The 25,061-nt window shown below is 41.5% G+C and overlaps 2 protein-coding genes across 4 annotated transcripts in view; one reads left to right on the forward strand and one right to left on the reverse strand.

Moving 5' to 3' along the window:
• The window catches only part of ANKRD55 (ankyrin repeat domain 55), a 661,295-nt gene that overhangs the window by 560,433 nt on the left and 75,801 nt on the right, over positions 1-25,061 (reverse strand). Inside the window, exon 1 of one of the 2 annotated variants that reach the window (XR_004316904.1) lies at positions 1,567-1,695. The exons of the other annotated variant lie outside the window; for it this stretch is intronic. The gene's annotated coding sequence lies outside the window, so the exon portion shown is untranslated. Of the gene's footprint in view, positions 1-1,566; positions 1,696-25,061 lie in introns of those variants that run through there. 2 annotated transcript variants of the gene reach the window in all.
• MAP3K1 (mitogen-activated protein kinase kinase kinase 1) overlaps positions 1,863-25,061 on the forward strand; it is a 66,650-nt gene continuing 43,451 nt past the window's right edge. Inside the window, exon 1 of one of the 2 annotated variants that reach the window (XM_032472427.1) lies at positions 1,863-2,469. In XM_032472427.1, coding sequence (XP_032328318.1) covers positions 1,988-2,469 — 482 coding nt within the window. In that variant the 5' untranslated portion in view covers positions 1,863-1,987. Of the gene's footprint in view, positions 2,470-2,761; positions 2,924-25,061 lie in introns of those variants that run through there. The other variant, XM_032472430.1, reaches the window with a different exon arrangement.

Genomic DNA, 25,061 nt, shown 5'->3' on the forward strand with positions numbered 1-25,061 from the left:
GGTCAGAGAACTAGTTAATAGTGTTTGAATTTGGTACACCCCTCACTTGGTCCCATTTTCATCGCTGTGTACAAATGAAGAGGCAAAAGTAAATGTTTTGCTGGAATCCCATTCTACTTTGCTACTCTGGCCAAACATCAAAATTGGAATAATTTTGAAAGGCTGAAGGTGGCATCTACTTACTCTTCTCATTTACAGGTACCTAAGTATGTGTGTGCCAATTCAAAGGTTTTCTGATCTGACTAGGAAAGAGGAAGATTTATCCTTTCCAATGTAGGGTTTGGTGGGTGTGGCCATACGGGAAGACCTGGGAAATAACTAGTTTGCTTTGGATGATACACTTGGCTACCCTTAAAAGACTGTATAATTGTAGCCTAAATGTAGACTTAACATTTTAACAGATTTATCTAAAGTTTCAAAATTTGTACCATTGATTGTAACTAAAAGTATCTTATGGTAGATGTTGCAGCAGTATTCAAAACACTAAGCTAATACGAAACCTGAACCCGTTTTAAAAGTCCCTCGGATATCACCACCCTCCTCAGTTAACATCTGTACCGGGAAGGCGGCTTTCATTTTACTTCCAAGAAGTCAAAGGAATTATTTCGTAGACAGTTTAGACTTGTCTAAATATATGAATACTGACAAGACAGAGCTCTCCTTCCTCTTCCTGAGGAACCTTCCCTCTCTGCCCCCTACTCTCTGGCCTTAATTCATGTTTCACAAAATAAATCTAGGGACTACGGTTCCCGGGTTATGGGAGATTTCCCATCACAGACAAACCGGGTGGAGGAAAAGAAGGCAACGGGAGAAATAAACGCCACACTGAATCCTAAAGAAAGGTCTAAATAAATTATTAACATGTAAATAGTGCTTTTTCCATTCCAAAGCACCTTATCGCCACACGCCCCCAGGGACTGGAAGGGTTCGCATCGACACAGAGGCCACTCGGGCACAGCAGGGGTGGGGGCGGAGGGAACCCAGACGGTGGCCCAGCCCTGCCGGGAAGACGGACGTGCAGCTAGAGGCATAGGATTCGGGCAGGGCCAGAACCTGGCAGAGGATGACAATATCGAGCACTTCCTGGTTCCTTCCCCAAACGTGCGCTATGTAGTCCTGAATATCGCTGCTTTCCCCAAAGACAGCGAAATCAAAAATAAAGATCTACAGAGATTCCCCGAGCCCTCGCTTCTCTCTAAAGCCGGGGGCGGGGTAGGGTGTGAGAGAGAGAGGTCCCAAATCTGTGACTTCAGGTTATGAACAAGATACTGCAGGAAACTTTTGTTTTATTTGTAGTACGAGTTGAGGGTACGGGGGCAAAAGAGGAGGAAGGCTTTTCTAAAAAAAACTATTTTTTGGTCCGCGGCAGCACGCCTGCTGAACCTTGGGTTCCTTTCGCTTTGCAGCAGGCGACAGCCCAGGGCGCCACCTGCGCGTCCCGCGAGGAGGGGGAACTGGAGGGGTTGGTCCGCGCCCGGGTTCCCCGACGCCCACTGCAAAGGGCTGTGCAAATGACAGACAGACTGCAAACCCTCTCGCCTGCTGTCCCTTCAACCCACCACACACCTAAGTTCGAACTGCAACTCCCGTTGGGTGAGCGCCGGCAGAGCCGGGCCACAATTGCAGCGGAGAGGAAGCGGCGCGGCCGCCGCCAAGGCTCCTCCTCCCGCCGGTGCAGCCCGGGACTACCTGGCGGCGCGGCGGGTGCGGTGCGCTAAGCCCGAGGCGCCCCGCGTCGGCCACATCCGAGCCCACCTCGCCGGCGGACGCGCGGCTCCGCCCCCTCCACCTGCCGCTCGCGATACCCCGCGGCGGAACCCCTAGCGCCCGCCCGTCAGTCCAGGCCAGGCGCCCGAAGGGCCGCGCTCACGCAGTTGGCGCAGGCGGCCCTACGCTGGAGGCGCAGCGCCCGCCCGTCCGCCCGCCCCCTGCACTCTCCCCGCCCCCTCCCTCCCTCGCAGGGGCCGAATGCAGCCCGCGAGAGAAAATGGCGGCGGCGGCGGGGAATCGCGCCTCGTCGTCGGGATTCCCGGGCGCCGGGGCGGCGAGCCCCGAAAAGGGCGGTGGCGGAGGGGCCCTCAAGGCGAGCAGCGGGCCCGCGGCAGCAGCCGGACTGCTGCGGGAGGCGGGCAGCGGGGGCCGCGAGCGGGCGGACTGGCGGCGGCGGCAGCTGCGCAAAGTGCGGAGTGTGGAGCTGGACCTGCTGCCGGAGCCGCCGCTTTTCCTCGCTGCCTCGCCGCCGTCCTCTTCCACTTCCCCGTCGCCGGAGCCCGCGGACGCGGTGGCGGGCGGGAGCGGTTTCCAGCCAGCGGCGGTGCCGCCGTCCCACGGAGCCGCGAACCGCGGCGGCGCCCACCCTGCCGAACCGGCGGCCGCAGCGGACAGCGGCGCCCCGAGCCCCGCGGGGGCCGAGCCCGGGGAGAAGCGGACGCCCGCCGCCGAGCCGCCTCCTGCGGCGGCCCTCGCCGGGTGAGCAGCGCGGCTGGGGGCGCGGTGGAGACTTCAGAGGCGGGCGGGTGAGGGCAATGAATGAACCCTGGGCACCGCGCACGTAGTCCCGGGGATCTGCGCAGCGAGGCTGCGCGCTGCTCGCCTGAACCCGAGCCCTTGGGCACCCCCTTCAACCCTATGGGCGTCGGGCGGCGCCCCGGACCTGGCCTGGGGGACGGGACGGGGGCCTGGGGCGGGGACGTGCCGGAGAGTTTGTTATTGTTTGCAGACATGTGACAGGCGTGCAAGCCGCGCTGCGGGGACCAGTTGAGATAAGGTGTGGGGGCCCGGGCTGGCTTTGTGGGGCTCCCAGAATCGGGGCTCTCTGAGGAGCCCCGGCGCAGAACCCTGGTGCTGCCTCCGGGCCGGGATAGGGGGCGGGGAGCAGTGCGGCAGCGGCGACCGCAGACGAGAGTCCCGGGGGGCACCGGAGGTGAGGCCAGAGCCTGCAGGCGGGCGGTGGTCAAAAAAGGGGCGGGGTAGGTGGAGAGCCGAGCCCGAGGCCGAGCGGGGGCCCGGAGGGCAGCGGAGAAAGCGGCGCGGTCCCCGCGGCCGTGACAGGCAGAGCCGCTCGGCAGGTACTGGGAGTCCGGCCGGGACGAAGGCGGCTCTCCCGGAGCTTGGCCGCAGGGAGCTCCTGGTGGATGTCTCCGTAACGTCTGTCAAAAGCTTTGCGGGCTGACGGGCTGCAAACCCGCTGGGCTTGAGGTCTTTTAGGACATGGGGTTTTCTGATTGCGTCCCCCAATGGGGCTTCAAGTGTTCTTGGGAGTGCGGACTGCACCACTGAGACTTGAGTGACTTCTGTTTGGAGTTTGAATTTGGCCTTTGAAGTTTGCATTTGGCGGAGTGGTGTAAGAGCCAGGACCGGATGTGTCAGCCATTCAGTTTCAAAGCGGTGGGGACTGCTCCCCGCAGCCTCTCCGGCGTGGTTGGGGACGGCGGCGCGGGTGCGGTGCTTCCTGCTCCGTGCAGCTGCGCGGGCGGGCGGCCGACTGCCGGATTCCAGGGGACTCAGTGCCGTGGGCTCCGGCTCAGACAGTCCTGTGCTGCATCATGCATTACGGTATTTGTAAGGTAGCTCAGACCAACAGTTCCTGGCCTGACCCTTTTGTGGCAATTGGAAATTTTTATGTTTAAGGAAATTCTTTAAAGTGTGACATCCGTAATCCTTGTTTTGAAAAAAATCTGACTAGTGTATGCAAAGCACAGGCTTAAGGGGTATTTTGAGTTGGAAATGTTTTTGTGATAGTCACCCGTTGCTCTCTAGAGTTTCCTGACTTATTCTGAGAACTTTAAGGACTGCTTTATGTATGTTTCCCTTGTGAGACGAATTTGACAGTAGGAATCATTGGTTTTGGCTAATTATCTAAAGAGATTTGGCACCTTTGGGGGAACTTGATTACTTATTTGTTTAAAACTATAGTTCGTTGATTACTTGGAAGTTGCCCCTTTCCCTCCTCCCACAAAAATCCTAAAAATATGGTCAGCACTGTGCCATGGCGATATTGAGAGGCAAGGAGATTTGTGACTGTGATAGTTTTCTGTGTGCACTTGTATATGTAACTTAGTCTTACAAGAGTTAGTTCCGCTACACTTTACTGCTTCTGTGCACATTGTATTCAAATTTGACTAGAGTAAATTTTGCATGCAGTTGTTGCTACAAGTGAGCTCTAGATAAAAATATTAAACCCTAAATTTGAAAAATCAATTTCATCTATTCTCATGAAACCAGTTTTTTTGGATACGTCTCAAATAATTTAGCAAGTGTCAGCATTCTAGTCATCTTAATGAGCAGACTACAGTAAAAGAAGGATCCCTGTAAATTTAATGTATAGACATTTAGTGTTGTCTCCACTCAAAATAAGAGGACGAAGATGGGAGCAGATAGAATTCAGGGACTGAGTAATACATGCTTAAGTTTTGCATTTGATAATTTAGATTCCCCTCCTCTTTGTTTAAGAGGTGGATTATGATTGCACAGTGTATGAAATAATGGGTTAATCAGCATAATTTTTTAATGAATTTCACTAGCCAGAATGCTGTTTTTTCACCCCAAATGTCATAACCTTTTATAGAATGTAAAATACTGTAAATAATATTTTGTTTTACTATAATAAAATATAGTAAAATGTATAGTAAAATGTTGACTCCCTATCCTTTTGAAATAGTGATTTTTTTTTCAATTTTCTTGTCAGTGGGGTTGAAATTCATTTGAATTTATTGGTATAAACACTTTGATTATATGCAGTTTAATAAAATCTCAATTGAACTTTACGTTTTACTTTTTTGACAGTAGTTACATTCCTACTTTTCAGGAGGAAAATCTAACATTGAGGTTTTGAAATATTTTTTTATTTTCACTGGTAGGAGTCTGGAGTTCCATATTTAAAGACCTGTTGTATTTTTGAAAGAGAAATGGATGATTTTTTAAATTTCATAATTTCCTTAAGTTTTTGATCTTAGGATGTAGAAATTGGAATTGTTGAAAATACATTTTTTGTAGCATAAGTTATATATATAATACTCATATTAAAAACAGAAGATTTTAAGTCCTTCCATCTTTTTCAGGGTAATAACTGAAATCAGTGAAAGTCTTTTGCCTGTAAGTGGCGCCCAAGGGCTTGGAATTTTTCCTTATATTACAGAATTAGGGGCTTTTTCTTCCTATTTACTGTCTTTGAAGAGAAATTACAGTGTTACTCTCCATTGAACAGGCTATTGTGAGTTTGGTAGATATAATTACTCCATCCTATTTTTGTAACTTAAAAAAACCTAACTATCAATTTGCTGGCCCCATGAAAGAACAAGATATGCTGTACTTGTTAATGTTAGTTTTTGTTTAAAACTAAAGCTATTTCATAGGCTGCTTTTATAACCTCATATAGCCCTCAGCTTTCACTTCCTTTTAGAAGCTACTAGATTGAAAATATAATTTAATGACTTTTTACTAGAGGAGGTATAGGAACATTATTATCCCAAAATAAGATTAAAAAAAATTAAGTTGGGGATTTTATAAAACAATAGAGGTAGTTACATAAGTTAGTTTTACATGAATGTGTAAGTTTTGTTGTTATGAATTGTCTCCAAGTTCTATTTTAAAACAGGTAAGAAAATTAATGCATTCTTCAAAGATTAACCTTATTAAATATAATTCTGAAAGAGAAATATCAGAGCTAGAATTGTTGCCAACATTTGTTTTCTTTTCATATCTGATTTTGGCAAGAGTGACTGGTTAACCAACATTCCTTAATATATTATTTCCAATACACTATAATAACTCCATTTTGTTAGATACAAAAAACAGGAAGTAGCCCTGTTCATTGGTATTCTTTTACATATTCTGTAGCACCTCAAGCATATGTTGCATGTTTTAGAAATGGTCACCGGACTTACCAACTTAAAGATTTCAAAATGTGGAATGAAAGGAGTGTTCTTTGCTTTCAACAAGAGCAGAAGAACCAGCTACAGCTTGCCTAGGTTGTCTGCTGATCAGCCTTGACAGTTGCTGTGAGCATTCCAGAAGAAATGATGGGGCGGCAAGGCTGTTAGTGGGGAGTGGATTCCCCTAAGGAAAAATATAGGGCGTTTAGGTGTGCTCTGAGTTAGAAGGCACAACTTTTGCATTTCGTATTCCATTTTCTTGGCTTGAGGATTATTTCTCTATGAAGGCAACAGGAGAACTTGGCATCGAAAAGTAATAGTCTCCAGAGGCTGCCTAAGAGCTGTGCTGTATTGCCCTCATAACCTTAGATGCTTTGCTGTATCAAACATACCAAGTATATTCCTTAGACTTGGTTGTTTTCCTCAGTCCTGGCCTCTTTTCATATCCTAAGTCCAAAATTACACCTACTTAAAACTGTAAATGGGTAGAAGACTAGTGTGAGGAAATGTGCAGTATTAGGAATCAACCCAAGATGTCTTTAAGAAATAATCTAAGAACATTTTTAAATGTGAAAGAAATCATCAGGAACAGAATTAAAGTAAATGGTTCATTGCAAAGCAGTGAGACGAGTTGAGTGTTCTTATTGCAAGAATCTAAGAGGGCTAAAACATGTTCATTGAGCATATAGATATGTTTAGATACCTTTTATATCGTCACTTTTCTTGCTTTCTGTGTGTCAGACAAGTTGTATATGTATTATTTCATTTCATCATCACTGCAGCCTTCCAGTGCATTGTAATTTGTTTTCAAGAGGTGGAAACTCTTGTGTGATGCTAAAGCCCCATGATCACACAACCAGAAGACTTGCTAGGATTCAAACCCAAGTCGGTCTCCCTTTCTTTCCACCATTCTCTGCTGCCTCCATTTTCTTTTTCAAATTAATAATCAGATTAATTGATGATTTTGAAGGAGGAAGTTGTTCTACAGGAGTCAATAAGAGATTGAGAGATCTCAAAACCCAATGCTGTTGCCAGTGTTTGTCCCCTGATGGGTATATAGCTTTCTGTGTGTGTGTGTGTGTGTGTGTATCTCTCTGTATGTGTATCTGATGTGTACGTAGCTTTCTGTAACCTGGCCTTGTACATGTAATACAGGTAAACTGCTTGGATCACCTCATCATGTTAAGCAAAGAGAATAAATGACTTGTACTTAGATCACCTCATTATGTTAGGCAAGAAGAACAATTGATTAGTGCTGGGTGTTTCTTAGATTTCCTGATTTGTGCTGTTTACATCATAAGTGGAAGGAGATAGAGAAGCTGAAATCAGCATCACTTATTCATCTTAATTATCACACATGGAGAGAAACTATCCCAGTATAGCTGGACCCTGCCCCTTTGTTACTGTCTCAGATTTCAGTCATTCAACATTTATGAACCTCTGCAAGGTGATGGTCTGGGTGATAGAGAAAAATATTACCAGGGCACAGCCTCTGTTTCTGTTGGCAGATTGTAGTACGAACATGTTTCACAATACCATGTTAAGTGCTGTAAGAGAGATGGGAATATGGAAGGGCACCCAGATTAAAAATCAGTGCTCTGAATCTCACCCACAACATTCCACACTGTATTCCTGCAGTGAGTACAGTCATGCCTCCTTAACTTCCTGAGGGATTAATGGACTTTCCAGGTTAGCAGTTAAGGGTGGTGGCTTTGTTGTGCTTTCTGCTTATACATTTGGTCTCCTAGTTTTTGCTCCTTTCCTTTGGTCTCTTTCCCTTTTCTTAGGACAGATATATGCTGTAGCTTTTCCATTTCCACAGCAATGGAAAAAGGAATTTAGATACAGATTAGTTTCAAACTATTTCTGCCTGTACTCTTTAAGAGAAATAATGTAGAATTGCAGGTTCAGGTGTGATTTTTTTCTTTTTTGAAAGAAAACATTAAAATGGGGGTATGGGAGCAAGAAACTCAGTGTCTGCCAAGGCTGATTTTAAAATTTAGTCTTTATTATTAGTAACAGCAACTCAGCTAGTTAAGAAAACAACATTGGGAGATGTAAAATATGCTCTAGGGTGTAAGATAATCAAGAAGATATCCTGGTCTTCATTTACTCTATGGCATATCCTGGTTGGTTTAGGTATGTTTGGTATGGAAAGAAGTTCTGTACTGTTAGTGATTGAGGCCTTTGAAATACTGGTCTGGTTAGTTTGGTTTAATACATTGAGTGGTTGTAGACTGCCAAGAACTGTTAAGTTCTTAAGACCCACCAAGCGTGTATTTCTGAAAGTACAGTCTGTCACTTGGGAATTATTAATGAAACCCTCGGACCTCTTGAAGACTGGAGGAAGTGCCTGGAGCTTACACGGGGCTGTAGTTAGTGTGTTAACTAAGTTTATCACATGTAAGCATGATGATAAGTGTATGTGGAGTGAGGAGAGGGCAGATACTGGGTGGTGGGTGGAGGTTATACTCTTGACAGACAGACATCATTATGTTTCTTTATTGCCTGAACAATCATTTAACTGATATAGTATCAACCAATCCTCAAACTGGTCTTACAGCATTCTGAGTACTAAATATCAATTGCTAACAAAGAACTGTTTATTCTTTATGTCATTGTCTAGCACCTAGACTAGTGTCAGGCACCCATGAATATTGGGTGCCCATGAGTGTTAGGATGAATTAATTTTCCCAAAATGGTTATTGTTAAATAAATGTATTGGAAGATACACTAACTCATAATTTACCACTTACTGTGATGGGATTTTAATCATAGTCTAACTTAAGGCAAGTTTTGAAGGCAGGAACTGCTAAGAGTTTTTGTGCATTGCTTGATGTTTAGTAGCAGTAGTGGTATTTAGCAAGTAGTGGTTAATTTTGATCAATTTTATATAATGTAAACTTTACAATAATTAGTTTAATAACTGTATAGTTACAAAGTAATTGGAGCCATGTGTACACTGTCAAATACTGAGAAAATTGAGTTTCTGGCATTTGAGTGTCTAGTTATCTGGGCTGATAGGTGAGCCGTCCTGATTTTCTTCTTCACCCTGGTGACCCTTCCTTGATGGCTCCTCATCATCCTCTTGAATGTTAATTATTAGAATATCCTCAGGCCTAGGCCTTCTGTCATTCTGTCTCCTCCACCACCACCCCCTCCCCCGTCATTAATGCCTTTAGATCAATCGTTGGCCATTCACAAATTATTGCAGAGTTTATTTTCCTAGCCATGACCTTTCCTAAACACCACACCTAACTGTCTACATGACACATCCATACTTTGATATCTAAAACCAAACAGGATTTTCCCTAGACCTTGTCTTACTAACAAGTTCCCTGCTCATGAAATGGCAGAAGCAGAACCTAGGACTTACTCAGTTCATCATCAGAGGCTGGTGATTTGACCTGTTATCACATCCCTAGTCCAGGGTTCCATGATCTCTCATTTGGACTAATGTAGTAGCCTTCTAACTTGCTCCCTGTCTCCTAGTTTCTTTGTTCCATCTGTTCTCCATATTATGTGGCCAGAGTGATCATTTTTAAATGTAAATCTGATTATAACAATTTTCCCTCAAAAAAGTAAATTGATTTTTTAAATTTTCAAATGCTTTCCATTTGGATCAAGACCACAGAATCCTTAACATGTCCTGTGGAGCCCCTCCCTGGCCTGGCCCCTGCCTGCCTCTCCAGGCCCATCTCAGATCACACTCGCCCATGTTCTGCAGGATTGCCTTCTTTCATTTCCTCAGACTCAGCACACCACCTCCTGCCCTAGGGCCTTGGCGGCACGGCATGCTCCCTCTGCCGGGAGCACTTTCCCCAGTCCTGAGTCACTCAGTGTTGAGATCTTTGCTCACTGATGCTTCTTCCTCAGGGAAGCCTTCTTTCCCTGATTTCCCAGACTGGCTTTGTAGCACCGTGCTCCTACTGTCAGTGTTGAGATTTTACATTTATCTTATTTGGTGACTAGCTGCCTTCCCCAGGAAACTATAAGACCTGAGTGCGCAGAGCCTGTGATTGGGTAGGGACCCAGCACCTAGCAAGTACCTGGCACAGAGAGTAGACACTCTGGAAATGTTTGTTGTATAAATAGGTGAGGGTAATAATGACATGGCAAGTTCAACCTAGTGGGTCATCTGTTTTTTGCCTGGTCAGATGTAGTTAGTCTAGGACCTAGCTGCGATGGGGTTAGATGGCAAAAGCCTAGATGGTTGACGTTTCCACATCGTCGGTTTGCGATAGATTCATTGGGAGGTATCTGGACTATTAGACACACCAGGTACCTCAGGTGAAGGAGGGACAGCTTAATGTGGTACAGAAGAAATAGCTCTATTGCGTGATGATCTGCCACAGGGAGAAGTGTCTGCTGTGTGTGTGTATTTCTTCAGCTGTTACTAGGAAGTTGAGTGTGCGTGTGCGCTTCTGTATGAGTAAATATACACATGAAGGTATTATGCATTAATTTAATGATTCCTTTTTTCAAGTTCTCAGAATGTGATCCAAACTTAGGATACCATTTTTAGGGTATCCAAAATATATTAATTTGTGTTATTGATAATAATTCAACTTGGGATAAATAGTTCACATTTAAAGAAAAGATTTGCTAGGCAAGTACTATATGAGATTTCAGGAGCCAGGAACCCTGGTAACAGAAAACATTTTAAAGTTTACTGGTGGTAACTATACCTGGCAGCCTCCCTTATCTAGAACATGGTTTAGCACTAAGAAGTAAGAGAAAAAGGCTCTTAGCTGTCAAAGGGCCTGTAACAAAATCTGCGCTTTGAAGTTCTTTGGTTTTACACTTAGAGGAGTTCCAAGGGTACTCATTCAGGATTCGCTGACATTTATTTAAATTATTATTTTTGCAGTCTTTTCCATTCGGTGCCCCTAATACTCAGCAGTTGAAAGCAGCCAATTAGAAGGGCTAGCAGTGTGAGCAAGAGAATAGTTCCCTGAAGGCAGAATATAGGTAGAGACCTGACAGAGAAGGGAGGAGAGAGGAAGATAGAAGAGGACATGAAACATTGCAATTGGGGGCCACCTGGTGTTGGAACGTTCAGTTCCACATGCCTGGATAGCCTCTAAGATAATAAATTTATAAAATCACAGCACTTTCCAACATTGCTTTTTGAGCATCAGTTTCCTTACCTGTAAAATGAGAGTGATCAAGTTTATATGATTGGTTTTGTTCTTTATGTGGTGACGACTGTGGCTTGTTATTGTAAGGTTATCATGTTTCCATCTACTCAGTGAACTAAGTTAGAAAGCTTCTAATGTGTTAAGGAAGATTCTATCCATAATAGTTGTAGAAAGTATTTCAATCCTCAGAGGGGTAAACATCTAAATTATCTGGAAGAGGTGGTCCTGTAGCTTTGATGATGCTGAATAAATGAAGCATTCTTTAGAATTATATAAAATCACATGCTGCTCATTAGAAACGTCTTGTGGATTGGCTGTGTGGGAAAATCTTTCTTCTTTATTTGTTGGCCTGTGTTGTTTTATACCTTGCACTTAAAAAAAAATGCTTAATAGTTAATCACCACCACTACCACCACCACCATGTACCACCCTTTTCCTGGCTAGACTGAGGAGTCAGACAGTAATCTCCAGCTTTGTACCATTGACCAAATTATTTAATTACTGCAAGGTTTTCAGTTTAATAAAATGGCTACTTGTGAAAGTATTTTTAATGTTTACATGCTCTAAGATGTTGAGTGTTTTGACACAGATGTTTCACATTTCTTCTTTTTTCTCTTTCAAAATAATTAATTGGATTTTCTGGATTTCAGTTGGTATTCTTAAATTCTTCATGGGTAATTGTTTTTCGCTGAACCTTGGATTGTAAAAAAGATGTGACATATTAACGTAGATATTAGTATTCTTGAAAAAAGTTTTAGTGTTTTAATCTAAATTTATTTTGAATTTTGAAAATGTTTCAGTTATTGTGGTACACTGGCACCTATACAAGTCCTTATGATTTTTCTGGGATTCAGAATTTGTAGAATTAAACTTCATTAATAAAATAATTAGACAATCCTTTTGAAAGAAACAACAATTTTTTAAATATTTATGTATTTATCATTTAACAAAGGACCGTATTACATAGACTGCTGTACAGTTTGCTTTTTTCTTAATAGTATTTTCTTAGTTACCTTAATGATGAACGTAGAGCTGCCATTTTTAATAACTGCATCCTATCGCATTATTCGGCCGTCTCATTAACCAGTTTCCTGTTTCTAGACATTTATATTGTTTGCTTTTTGGTTGTTACATTAAGCTGCAGTTACTACCATTGTATATACATTTTCATACGTCTGTGCATTTGGCTTTGTTAAGTAAATATTCAGAAGTGAAACTGCTGAGTCAAAGGATATGCATATTTTTAAATTTTATCATATAGCCAAATTGCTTTGTAAAACATTGTGCCAGTGTACATTTACCTCACAGTACATGCTAGTGTGCATTGCCCCACATTCTTGCCAACGCTGGATGTTATTAGACTTACATTTTTGCTAATGTGGTGGATGAAAGATGATTTATTATTTTAATTTGCATTTCTTAGCTTTTTAGCATCATATTACAAGTTGTGTTTATTAAAAATTCCAAGCTTCTTTTGTGCATTTCCTTTCACACATGAGAGAGAATTGTTTTTCTTACTGATTTTTAAGCATGCTTTATATATTAGAATATTAGCTCTCACATTATTGGAATTGTTTTCCTCCACTTTTGTGTTATGACTTATGAATTTCAGTTATAGTATTTTTCATAAAGAAGCTTTAAATATGTCTTCAAATTTCAGTTCTTTGTTTTATTATTCCTGTGTTCAGGTCTTACAGACTGGCCCTCTAGGGAGGGAGTGCTGTGTAGTGCAGATGCCCGAGTACTAGTCAGAGTTTCACTACTATCAAGCAGTGTACCTGGGATGTTACTTAACTTCTTTGCACTTGAGTTTCTTCAACTGTAAAATAAAGGTACTACTTCAGAGTTGTTGTGAGGACAGTGTTTGAACACTTCTTAAAACAGTGCATGGTGAACACTGTATAGGTAATAGCTATTATTCTTCCCTACTGCAAGATTATAAAAATTAACCAGCCTTTTCTAATGATATTTTTATAGGTTTTAAAAAAATACTTTAGTCTCTCATCCATCAGAAGTTTAAGGGTGACATAGGGCCCTAACTTTATTTTCTCCAAATGATTGACTAGGTGTCCCAGCACTGTTTATTGATGAAAAGTATCTGCTTTATCACATACTAAATTTTCAAATATTTGAAAGTTCCCGAATTCATTTATTTCAGATCTTATTCTTGCAACAAGTGTCTAAATTCCTAAATAACTACATTTCAAGTTTTGTACAAAGATTCTAAAAGAAAGTCATTTACTAAAGAAAATAAGATATATTGGAAGATTATTAGCTGTATCTTTGCTGAATTATTCTTATTAATATTTTGGTGCCTAAATGTCTCGGCTTCAATGACAGAACCCTGCATCCAACTGTCTCTGGGATAGTCTGGGATAGTTTCTCCAGGAGGTACAGCTCTGCCAGGTACTGCAGACATCACGTGTCCAAACTGAATCCCTGACCTTCTCAGCTTCTCCATCCTCCCCTTCACATCTCCTGGTCCTTTGAGGTGCCATTGGTAATCCCTGCCACCATCTCCCTAATTGGTATGCTCTTCCTCCTCTGGCTTTCTCATCCTCAGCATCCACTCAGTCTCCAGTTCTCTTGTTGCCAGTTGTCCGCTAGCCTTGGAATCCACCCCCACAACTGCTAACCCAGGGTCACACCTGTCACCTCATCCCAGTTCTTGCAGGTCTTCTTCCTAACCAGCCTCCCGCCTTCGGACGTGTCCTCCTTGGTCTTTTCTCTACACCGCAGTTAGAGCGAGTCTTCTACAATGCAGAGCCGATCTTGACACTTCTGTCCATGAAACCTTTTCTTCATCCTCACAATAAAGTCCAGACTCCTTACTGTAGCTCAGAAGCTCCTGATAATGGGCTCTGCTCCCCTCTCAGCTCGCCTTCCAGAACACCCTGCTCCAGCCATTCAGTACCAAGGTCTCGTTTTTGTTTCCCCAGTTTGCCCTTCTTTTTTCTCAATGTGCTAAATGTTGTTTCTTATGTCTGGAATAATCATTTTGTCGCTTCTGTGAGATTTTTTAAAAATATGTTTTAGTCCCTTTGCAATGAAGAATTATTGATATTCTACTAAACATAAATGTGGCTATTTCCAGAAGTCAGTACTATATTGTAAATTCTGCTGAACTCTTTGATTTAAAGTTCCTAAGTTAGATTTGCCACTTTTAAACCTCTTTAGTTTTTCCTTTGTAACCGCATATGCAGTCATGCCTTACTGAACAAGTGTATATGAAAAGTTATACATTATTGCAAAGTGAGTCAGATTTCTCTGTTGGTATGTGTTAAAATTTCAGAGGTGCAGTTGCAGGACGACATTTTGGTGCCAGGCAGCTTGCAGTCTGCCCTCAGTGTCTGTGGTTGCAGAGCTCTTGGGAACCCAGAGGAACCGTACCGCACAGTTTTACAGTATAAGGGCTTGAGCAGCTGCAGATTTTGTTATCTTCAAGGGGTCCTGGAATCAGTGTCCTGTGGCTATGGCAGGGTTGGCGGGTGGTGACTGTATTGCTGTCATCCAGAATAATCCAAGACCATCTCAAGTCGGAGAACAAACATGCTCAAGTGCTTTAAGCACAGAGCTGGTCACGGCCTGGACACATCCATCACAAGGTTTGTATCAGCTGCCTGGTCTCCACAGGAGCTGATGGGTTGTAGGAAAACAAGCACATCTGATGTGGGGTCATTCCGAATCTTTTTGTCTGGTCTGTGGGTGTTCTTTCTAGAAAAATGAAAGGGCAGGGTAGTAAACATGCCAGGGTGAGTGCCCATTGTCAGTGCTGTCGTTACTCCTGACAAGGGCAGAGTCATGCCTTCAAGAACACTCTTGGAGTGACTGCTGTGAGCCAGGCACCAAGGTGCTGGGGGACCAGCAGGGATGAAGCCCATGAAAGAGCCGAAGGAGGTAACAGTCTACCTGATGACAAGGGTGGTACTGGCCTCAGTCAGCTGGGAATAGAGGTGAGTAGGGAGGGTTTTCTGGGAAATGGGAGGTCCACCAGGTCCTGAAGACCACAGAAGGGTTAAACAGGTGAAAGAGACTTGCAGGGAGGTTTTGTGGCCTGGGGATGGGGACAGGGGTGTGTGGAGAACACACACAGGCCCAAAAGTCTGCGGGAGGCTTGTGTGCTGATGTGGAGGACTGTGAGTAGTTCAGGTAGCTCTGTCTGGACCAAGAGCAGGGTGTAGACAGGGCTCAGCAGCCAAGCCAGGGGACAGAATTCCTGGCTCTGGCCAGAGAACCATGCAGAGCCCTCTCCTCCTTGTTGCTCCCCTTGGCAATCCTTAGATCACCCTGCTCAGGGCAAAATAAAAAGCCTTTGTAGTTTGACAGGTAACTGCACTGCGCTAGGAAGTGGGTCAGGAGGCCCAAGGAGGAGTCACATGGGAGCTGGTGCAGGACAGTCAGGCCACAGTCTGGGAGCTGTGGCTCTTGCACTCTCAACAGTTCCCCAGGGTTTCAGAGGCTCACAGATTGGGAAATGTTCTCAGGCAAATGAATCCCAGCCATTCTGTTCCTGAATGTGGTTTTGGAACTACGCGATTACATTTCAGAGGCAGTGCAAGGTAGTGATAAGGAGCTGGGTTCAAGAAATCAGACCTTTTAGTCACTTACCACCATTGGACTCTGAGGGAGTCACTTAACTTCTCTGAACTTCAACTTTCTCATCTTGAAAATGGGGTGAGTGGTGGGGATTAGACAAGTTAATGAAGCACTCAGTAAACATTAACTGTCAATAACATCACTGCAAGTAACTGTGAAGATTTGCTCCTTAACCCTTGGACTGTACAGATGAGGATGAAGTAAAGAGACTCACAGTTACCTTACTAGTTACCATTGGTTCAGCAGACGCAGTTTGTATAGATTATACATCATCTTGAGAGCCATATATTTTTCCTTATTATTTTGAAATTATTTTTGAGAATAATGGAAAATGCAGCATTCAGAATTACCTGATGTGGGAGAAAGCATGTCATCAATAGAAGATCAGGGTTCTCATGACTTTGTGAGGACCTAAGACTGGTCTCCTAGGTCTCATCTATGAAAAGAAGAGGTTGGCTTACATAATCTTTTGGTTCCTTGCAAGCTCTGGCAGATTAAATTCCAAAAATTTCATATGAAAACTATTTCTTATGGCTAAATTTAGTTCTAATTATTGAAACAATTATTTTTTTGAACTTATAAACTCCTGGAATTTTAAACATGGGTACCAGGTATAGAGAAAAATACAAATGAAAAGGAATGAAGGCTCAGAAAAGAGAAATCATATTTGTTAACTGACATTAAATGATGAGAAAATATTTAATCTTTTAAAAGCATGTCACTATGCTGGGAGAACAGTATTTTGCAAAGTGGAGAAAATAAATTAGGGCAAGGTCATTTGCATGTTTGTGTTTAGCAAATATGCTTAGAGCACAGTTTTGAAAATAACTTTAAGTCTAATTTTTGGTAACTTTACTGCTGTTAAGAACTGTCTTTTTCTCCCCCAACTTTAATTGTATAAGGAAGAGACATTCCCTAGGGATAACCTCTAATGAGCAAAACAATCCTTTGACTTTTTCCTATGTTTATAAAGACCTTTTTATAAATATACATATGTATACATACTTTTTTTTTTAACTGAAACTTTTTAAAATGCATTTTTCAGTGACACTTAGTTGTATTGCTTCCTAGTTGTGAAAATTTAGACTTGATTCTATTTAGGGGGTTCTTTTTACATAATTTGTACAGAGTTGGCAATTACTGAAAAGTATGAATCTCACTATGAATCTTTTGTTTCTTTTTAATCCAATCACTTGGGGCTCAAATTCTAGAAAATCTGACTTTCAAGTCATTTTGGAATAGAACTTTTAAACTGATTTAATCATTGTGGTTACACCAGTTGGAAGCATACTCACAGAGAACTCTCTTGCCCTCACTATTTGCATACATAGAACTGAGCTGCTCATAATTCATTGCTGAGCACATGGACATCTAGCAGTAATTACTGTTTGTCTTAGATTCCTAGTAGTGAAGGATATTTGACCCTTCCTGCTTCCGTCAAAACCCATGCAGTTCTCCATTCCTGATTGTTGGGATCAGTTATTCAGGTATTGGGAGCACTTACTGCATGCTAACAACACATGATTTCCAGACAAGGCTGTGATAAGAAAGCAAAGTCCTTCTGAGTCTTGGTTGTCTTAGCACCATTCTTCTAGCCTATTGTGACTGATTATGATAACTGGCTACAGGTTTGGTCATGAATAAATAAGGTAGCTAGACCATCATTTGCACAATGAAAACTGAAATCATCCTGCAGTTTCATAGGTGGATAGTCATTCCCTCCACTGCAAGAGGATTTGCTACGAGAGTTTTAAATAGTGCCCAAAACATATGAGAACAAAGCCTTCCCTTATTGGGCTTACATTCAAAAGGCAGTTTTTGCATCAAAGAGAAAGGTTTATACTCAAGAACTTCTTGATTTCTCTTCTCCCTCATTTCCTGGGCCAAGTTTTGGTGATAACATAGAAAACCAGTAGAGTCTGAAGTCAGCTTATCTCTAAATACAACACCTTGCAAAAGAAATGTGTTCAGAATTACATTATGTAATATAATGCTTTATTCTTGTTAAAGGTTCCCCAAAATACTGAATGTATTTTAATTACTAAAGACAAATTAGTAGAAATTTCTTATCTAAGTAGAGAATATGGTTGGCCATACACTGAGCCAAGATGAAATTGTTTTTTCTGAGTTCTGTCTCTGTTTCTTATGCCCCCAGCCCCCTACACATACACATGCTACCTCCCCAAATGCCTACACACACACATACACACACAGAAGTCTTGCTTAGTACTGACTTTTCATTCCATACTGGCAGGTTGTGCTGGAACCTGTCTTTACAGGATCTTTGGTGAGCAACTTACACAGAATTCTGTGCTATAGTAAGGTTCCTATAGAGCCAGTGCATTCACACTTTTTCCTGTATTTCTGTGTTCTTTATTAAAAATAAATTTCATTTTATAAATTATTTCTTGAACACTGATAGCGTTTGTATTTGTGATCAAATCTTCTTTACACGTCAGATTACCTGCATACTTTTTACTCCAGGCTAACTTCCTGTCTTCATACTATTGGGTGACTCCTGACCCCGTACTATTGGGTGACCCTTGTACTATCCTTGTGACATAAGTGCAGTTTTTATTCCCATTTTACAGATGAGAAAACAGAGATCCTGAGAGGTCAGGTAACTTGGCAACTACTGGGAGGTGAAGCCTGGGTGTGAACCTTGGCAGTTTGATGCCAAGACTGTACTCTTTAACATTATGATACTCTTTTATGCATATTTTTGTATTTTTTTAAATCAGGAGATAGGTTTGAGTTACATCAGAGCACAGATTTCATCATCTTATTCGTTTCCTTCTTTTGGCTTTTATTGAAGTAAAAATCATACCTGGTGATGATTTTTAAGATTATGTTTAGATCTTCCAAAATATGCAGGAAACATAAGTGAAACATTTTCACATTTTTCATTGTTATGTGAAGTTCCTATAAAATAAGACCAGTTGTAAACACAAAATTAGGCTTCAGTGTGTTTACTCTGTCAGAAAAGAACAGAGGTTCAGGGTGCAGATACGGTTGAATTTCTTTAATGCGCAGACCTTTGCCCACAATGGGAGATGTGCTTTGAGTGCATGTGCAATAGAGGTGGTCATTGCTAACACTTGGGGAGCTATCGCCCTGTGGCATAGGCATCATTCTCATTTTACAGTTGGTGGGAATACCTCAGAAAAGTTAGGGGGCCTCTCCAGCCAAGTGAAGTAGTAAGAGGCGGTCGGGGGGAGAGGAGGGATAAATTGGGAGTTTGGAATTTGCAGATACTAACTACTGTGTATAAAGTAGATAACAAGATCCTACTGTACAGCACAGGGAACTATAGTCAACATCTTGTAGTAACTTACAGTGAAAAAGAATACAAAAAAGAACATACACGTATGTGTATAACTGAATCACTATGCTGTATACCAGAGACTAACACAACACTTGTAAATCGACTGTGCTTCAATTAAAACAAAACAGAACTCCTGATGCTGTCTGCTCTATGTCTACACATACTCCCTCCTCTTCCCCTTTTCCTGGGCTCACACCTGAGCGTCCTAGTGCATGCTCTGAGGTAGCTGCCTCAGGTACCTCAGGCATTTTGAAACTTCTTACATCTAAACATAGCTATTAGAGCTGTTTATAAATGGGTCATGAAAAAAATAGCTAGTGGTTTTCATTACCAGTGGTTTTAAATTAAAGCTAAATTCAGACTTCAGCATTCTTTCAGTTGGTGTGTTTTGATTGTTGGTTGTGCCTATTTACTAACTTGAGTAAAGATACTAATTTCTAGGGCCAGCATCCAATATGAAGTTATGCCTAAATGAACTTCAGTTCGTTTGTTCTCTTACTGATGTTTGTTCTCTGCTAGTAATATAAGTTAATGAATGCCTGCTTATCAAGTATGGGATCTCTATTTGTGTTCAGCAGGCATCTTCTTTAATAATTACAAGAGCTTACTGGCTCTGAGGGAATTCAGTAATCTCCCTGACCCTATGCCTTTCCAACAAAGGAGATTATCTTTGAGTTTAACTATAGAAAGGTCACTCAGGTAAAACTGAAATCTCCTTTAAGACAAGATAAATATCTGTGCCCTTAACTATGTCTCTAATATTCCATTATTTTGTTTTCTTAAATAATAATAGTAATGTGTTTGCTGTCCCAGAAATCTTATATATGTGCTGCTTATGGAAACTTATACTGTCTCTTCAAACTCAGTAATGTTTACTGACATACTGTGTGTACACTACTGTGCTAGGAGCTGATCCCCAGATAAGAGCTGGGGGAGTAACAAGATAATTCAGTTGTGTTCTCTAGTGAGTTATTGATTACTGGTAACTAGTTTCAAGAGACGCTCTTGGAGAAAACTGAGGGATAACCTGTAGGTTCTACCTGGATTTGACAGCATTCTTGTATATACTGGATATGAGGACATCTTCATAAATGCTGCCTGCTGATTGTCCTTTTAGGGTAGGCAATGAAGGAAAAAGATGAAGAAAGAAACACTGTTGTACTTGTAAGAAAGACCTCTTAATAAAAATGTTGAGTTGACTCCCCTCAAAAAAAATCCAGAATGATTCAGTGTCAGACTCCTGAAAATGATTTTATTATGTGTATTATAATTATATACAGCTTTTAAGAAAACAACTTGCAGAAAGTAAACTATGTTTAGTTTTATATCAATAGATAGTGATTCCACCTCTGGGATTCAGGTTTCATGGTTCCTTAGTGTTTCTCTCTAATGACAGCTTTGCTCAGTTGAATCTTGGGTTGCTCAGTCAATTGCCAAGGATGAGGAATGAATAGGCAATTTTAATTCCTTGATAGGTAGGCCCAGGCTCATATTCATACCTCTGAAAACAGGGTGGGGAATTCTAGCTCAGATTCCTCCCTCTGAGGAGTGCCAGGATTTCCTGGAAGAGAGCAGAGAGGAACCTGCAGGGCAGATGACACCCAAGAGGTAGAGGAGAGAATTTTACCCAAGAAGAAAATGGTCAGCAGTAGCTATCCCACTGGGCAGGACCAAGAGCAGCAGGGACTGTCTCAAGACCAGCAGTTTCAGTGGAATGATGGACGTTGGAGCCACTGTGCTTCCTTAAGGGATGACAGGGTGGTGAGGAAGCATGACTCCTCTTGAGAAGTTGGAGGAGGATGGAGGTGAAGAGAGGCAGGAAGCCCAAGGATTTGCAAAGGTAAAGAAGTGTTTGGGGGTTAGGTTGGTTGGGTTTTGTTTTAAGGCAAGAAGATAGAAGAATACTCATTAGGCTGAAGAGATGGAGCAAAGAGAGGAGGCAAGGTCAGTTGTTAAAACCTGAGTTTTACTGGGTGTGGTTTTCAGAAATACTGACATTTCTCAAGGAGGGAGCTTGGAAGGTACTTGACCACATAGTGACTAGGAAGCCAGCCTGTGATTGAAAGTTTGCCATGGTTATAGAAGATGTTGGTAGGAGTTTTCTGTGTTTAAATTATTATTGCTCATGGTATAACAAAATAGTCACACACTCAAGAAATTTATAAAGAACTGGCTACATGCCAGGCACTAGGAATACAGCAGTGATGAAACAGACAGAAATCCCTGTTCTCATAGGCATTACGGTTTCACAAAAATGTGGTTGTAAGTGTTCTTGGAACCCATTTCATGGTTTCTACTTGCACATTTTTTCATGTTTTGTGGCCTTCCCTTAGGATGGCCTGAACACTAAAGTGACTTTCCTGGTCCATGTGTTCAGAAGATTGCTTTCTGTCCAAGCCTTCTGGTGGCTCTTGCATCTCTCTACCCTCTTCCTAATTGTCAGTTGTCGTTACTGCATAGAAATACTGTCCAGGTTCCGTGTTAACTTGGGTGTGAGCATACCTGACTGGTAGCCAGTCAGATTTTGATGTTGAAGGCGTGGTGCGGTGATAAACCAGGGGAGGTGATCCAAGGATACTTTCTTGGTAATAATAAAACATCAATATTTTTAAATGATTTCTTTTTAGAAAAATAATTTAGGGCATATTTAGAAATAGCCCTATAAATATTGTTCATTATCTTGCATAACTGATAGACTTCCTTGGTGGAGATATTGCTGATACTTGGCAGTTAATGCAGTTTATCTCTGCTTCAAGTAGAGGGTGACTTATTACTTATGTGTGGCTAGTGGTTGTGCCATAGATAAATTATGTTCTGGTCATCCATTCAGCAAACTTCTGTTGAAGAGAAAGGACGAGGAGCCTGCTCTGCAGCCTGCCCTCCTGGGAACACTGAACAAAATTGATTCAAGTCCCTAGTCTCAGAGTTTACCTTAATTATTTGAATTTTACCTTTTAGTCATATTTGTATTTTTAACACAGAACTATCACTGCACCCCTCTCCCAAATCTTGAAATAAAATTTACATTCTAAAAGTAGATGCTCTATTTTTCATACTTATGGTGTGGTTTCAGATGCATCCTGCCAGCTGTTTCCCCCAAACTAGGAGAATCCAGGTGTGAGGAGTTTGGATTTGGGGTTTTAGTGCTGTCCCTTCCCTGGAGGCACCCTAATCACTGACCCCCCTCAGCTAGTTCCCTTTCTCCCACTCAGGTTGCTTCCTAGTGGGATGTAGTCTTGTGGCTTCTGCCTTTCCCCTCCCAGACACAAAATCTTTTGGGGTTTTCTCCAGGATGTTTTCTTTCTATTAGCTACAGAAAAATCAATAGGCATTAACAAAATTAAAGACACGGACAAATTCCAAAGTTATGGGATAGTGTTTTTTTTCACTGAAATACATGTGTCTAGGCTCATAGTTTGGGGCTTCTCTTACTGACCATCTCTTAATGTTTTACTGGGGATGAAATCTGTCACTTTTACTGGTAATCTTACTGGTATTCCCAGCTCCTCTCTCTTTCTGCAGTGCCCTTAGAACTAATGGTGGGGACTTGGTTTATATAAGGGCCTTAGCGAAGCTTATTTACATCTTAGAGATCTTTCTGGTCTGGAGACTCATATTGGAAAGGTGTTGCTTCCTCACAACCTGCCATGTACAGGTACCAAGCATTAAGAGTCACCGCTGTAAAGTGGTGGATGAGTAAGACACAGGCCTTGTTCTCAAGTAAAACACAGCCCGAGGGGAAAGATCAGTCTGTTCCTTTTTTTCATTGCATGTTTATTTAGTATCTGCCATATGCCAGATTTTCTGCTAGGGCAGGGAACATAAAGTTAAGACCCACTTTTGCCCTCAAGGATCTCAGTCAAATGTGGGAGACAGATAAGTAAGAAGCCATTATAACAGAGTGCTATTTGCTGAGTTAGGCAGAGGAAGACCTTTCCTCACGCCTGACTGAGTTAGAGGGGCCATGAGCAATGCGGAAGGCCAAGGCTGCATCTGGGATAGTTTCTCCAAGGAAAGGGTGACCCTGGAACTTGAGTGAAAAGGTAGGAACTACAGGGTATTGAGACCAAGAGATATAGCTAAGGAAAACCAGGCAAGTTTTATTTTTATGTTTTGCTCCCTTTGTATACTAATAAACTCACATTTTATTAATTGTCTGCTTTGTTTCTGTTTTTCAACTTAAAAGTTTGAGGTTAAGTGTCAGCCAGAATGACAATGAAGTCAAAGTTGAGTCAAAGTTTTTCTTGTTACAAAGAATATTCACATGCATGCTTTTGAAAAAAAGAGTTGCTGTTATGTCTTAAAATAAGAATAAAACAATAATATAATTTATATATTATAGGTACAGTCCTTTGTCCCATTTCCATTCAGATTATTTTATAACTCATTAAAATTGGAAAATAGTTAGGATGAATATCTTTTGAAGCATATATACCAGGCTAAATTATAAGTCAAAACCTGCCAGTTTAAAATAAATGCAATTGGTTCTACTAAATTGTACCTTTTGCTACAGTGAAAAGAAATTGGCATATTTATGAACACCTCCAGAATTCCATTGAAATGAGAAGACATTTAGGTAGACAGAAAATAATGATTCAGATGATATTTGGGACAGGATATCGGAATTCCTGTGGCTTCTCTTTCAAGTGATTAGAGGGCAGATGACATCTTTGATATTAGTAGTTGCCTAAGTTGCATTTTTAAGGAAAGAGTGCCACCTACTGAATGAAGATATTTTTTCTTCCCTCCCATTCCATTCCTAGAATGTTGTCTCACTTTGAATTCTTAGTTTCTCCAACTGTGTGCTATAGTTAACTCCAATAGGTAGTTTATGCCAGACAGTAAACAAAGAAGTTAGATTCACTCCTGGTCCCATCTTTCAGTGGATTAACTAGGGTGGCTAATATTCTTATAGGGAGCTTGTGCCTCCAAAACCAGTTAAAATAAAACCGAAATAAAACTGAAACGTAAACATGATTCAGCACTTTGGAAGCTTCAAAACCTTTCCATTATTTTAATGTATTCACTGGCCCAAAGGTTTATTGTTTGTTTTAAGATGGATATATGGAATATATAGGAATAGGAATGGGTGAGCAAATGGTTAGGAAGAAATTATTCCAAGGAATAACTGAAGGGGATTGAGGATCTACTGGGGATATTAGTACAGAGATTGTTTGGTCACAGCTTGGCCATAGGTCACTTGGGGAGATTCCTGAGGTCATCCTGCAGATCCAGATACCTACTTCACAGTAAACCATGTGATACTTTTTGGTAGTTCCTCTCTGTGAAAGGTTGAAAACGAGAACACTAGCAAATACACCAGTATCAGAAGTAAAATATTTCATTTGAGAATTTCACATAGCCATTATTTGCAGTTAATTGGCACATTTGTGGTGTTTTGGCTTAATATGTTGCTAGGCGTCAATTGTCTCCAGCTTTTCCACTTGTTTAGCAGACTGTAAGTAGAGTAATTTCTGTAAGAGGAGGTGAACTATATGCTAGGTTGGTTTATACTTGCTGATTAGACAGATTAATTGTACAGCCCACTGAAGGATAATGCTGTGTATTAAAATCCTGAAGTAAGAAACAAACAAACAAAATACATAGTGTACGGTGTTACAGTTCATTCCATATAAAATGTTTATGTTGTCTAACCCAAATATGTCAGGCTTATATCCTGAACACCAGATGTAATTCACCAAAGTTGAGTCACTGGGTTTTTTGTTTTTGTCTTTGTTTTTCAGTTTAAAGAGTAAATTGTGTCTAAGAGAGTAGATCTTAAAAGTAAAATGAAAAAAGTAAGTAAATAAGTTGCAGTGACATCGACTCATGTTACTTAAATAAGGAGTATTAATTGGCTGAATTGCAAGCATTCTCTGAGAACATTATTTTTAACAATACAAAAGCAAAAATATTTTAACAGTAATTGTGTTTTCAAATTAGCACTCAGAATGACTCATTAAATGTTTACACTATCCCAGTTTTTCTCCTTTTAAAAAAAAAGTAAACCATCACCTTTGTGATTTGACACAGATTAAGCGTCTCTGAAATTATGAAAGCAGATTATGGGAAAAGCATGCTGTGTGGCTGCAGAGAGCCCTGGGCTGGGGAAGTTAGAATTCAGAT

Source organism: Camelus ferus, chromosome 3, assembly GCF_009834535.1.
Source record: "Camelus ferus isolate YT-003-E chromosome 3, BCGSAC_Cfer_1.0, whole genome shotgun sequence".
NCBI classification, from domain to species: domain Eukaryota; kingdom Metazoa; phylum Chordata; class Mammalia; order Artiodactyla; family Camelidae; genus Camelus; species Camelus ferus.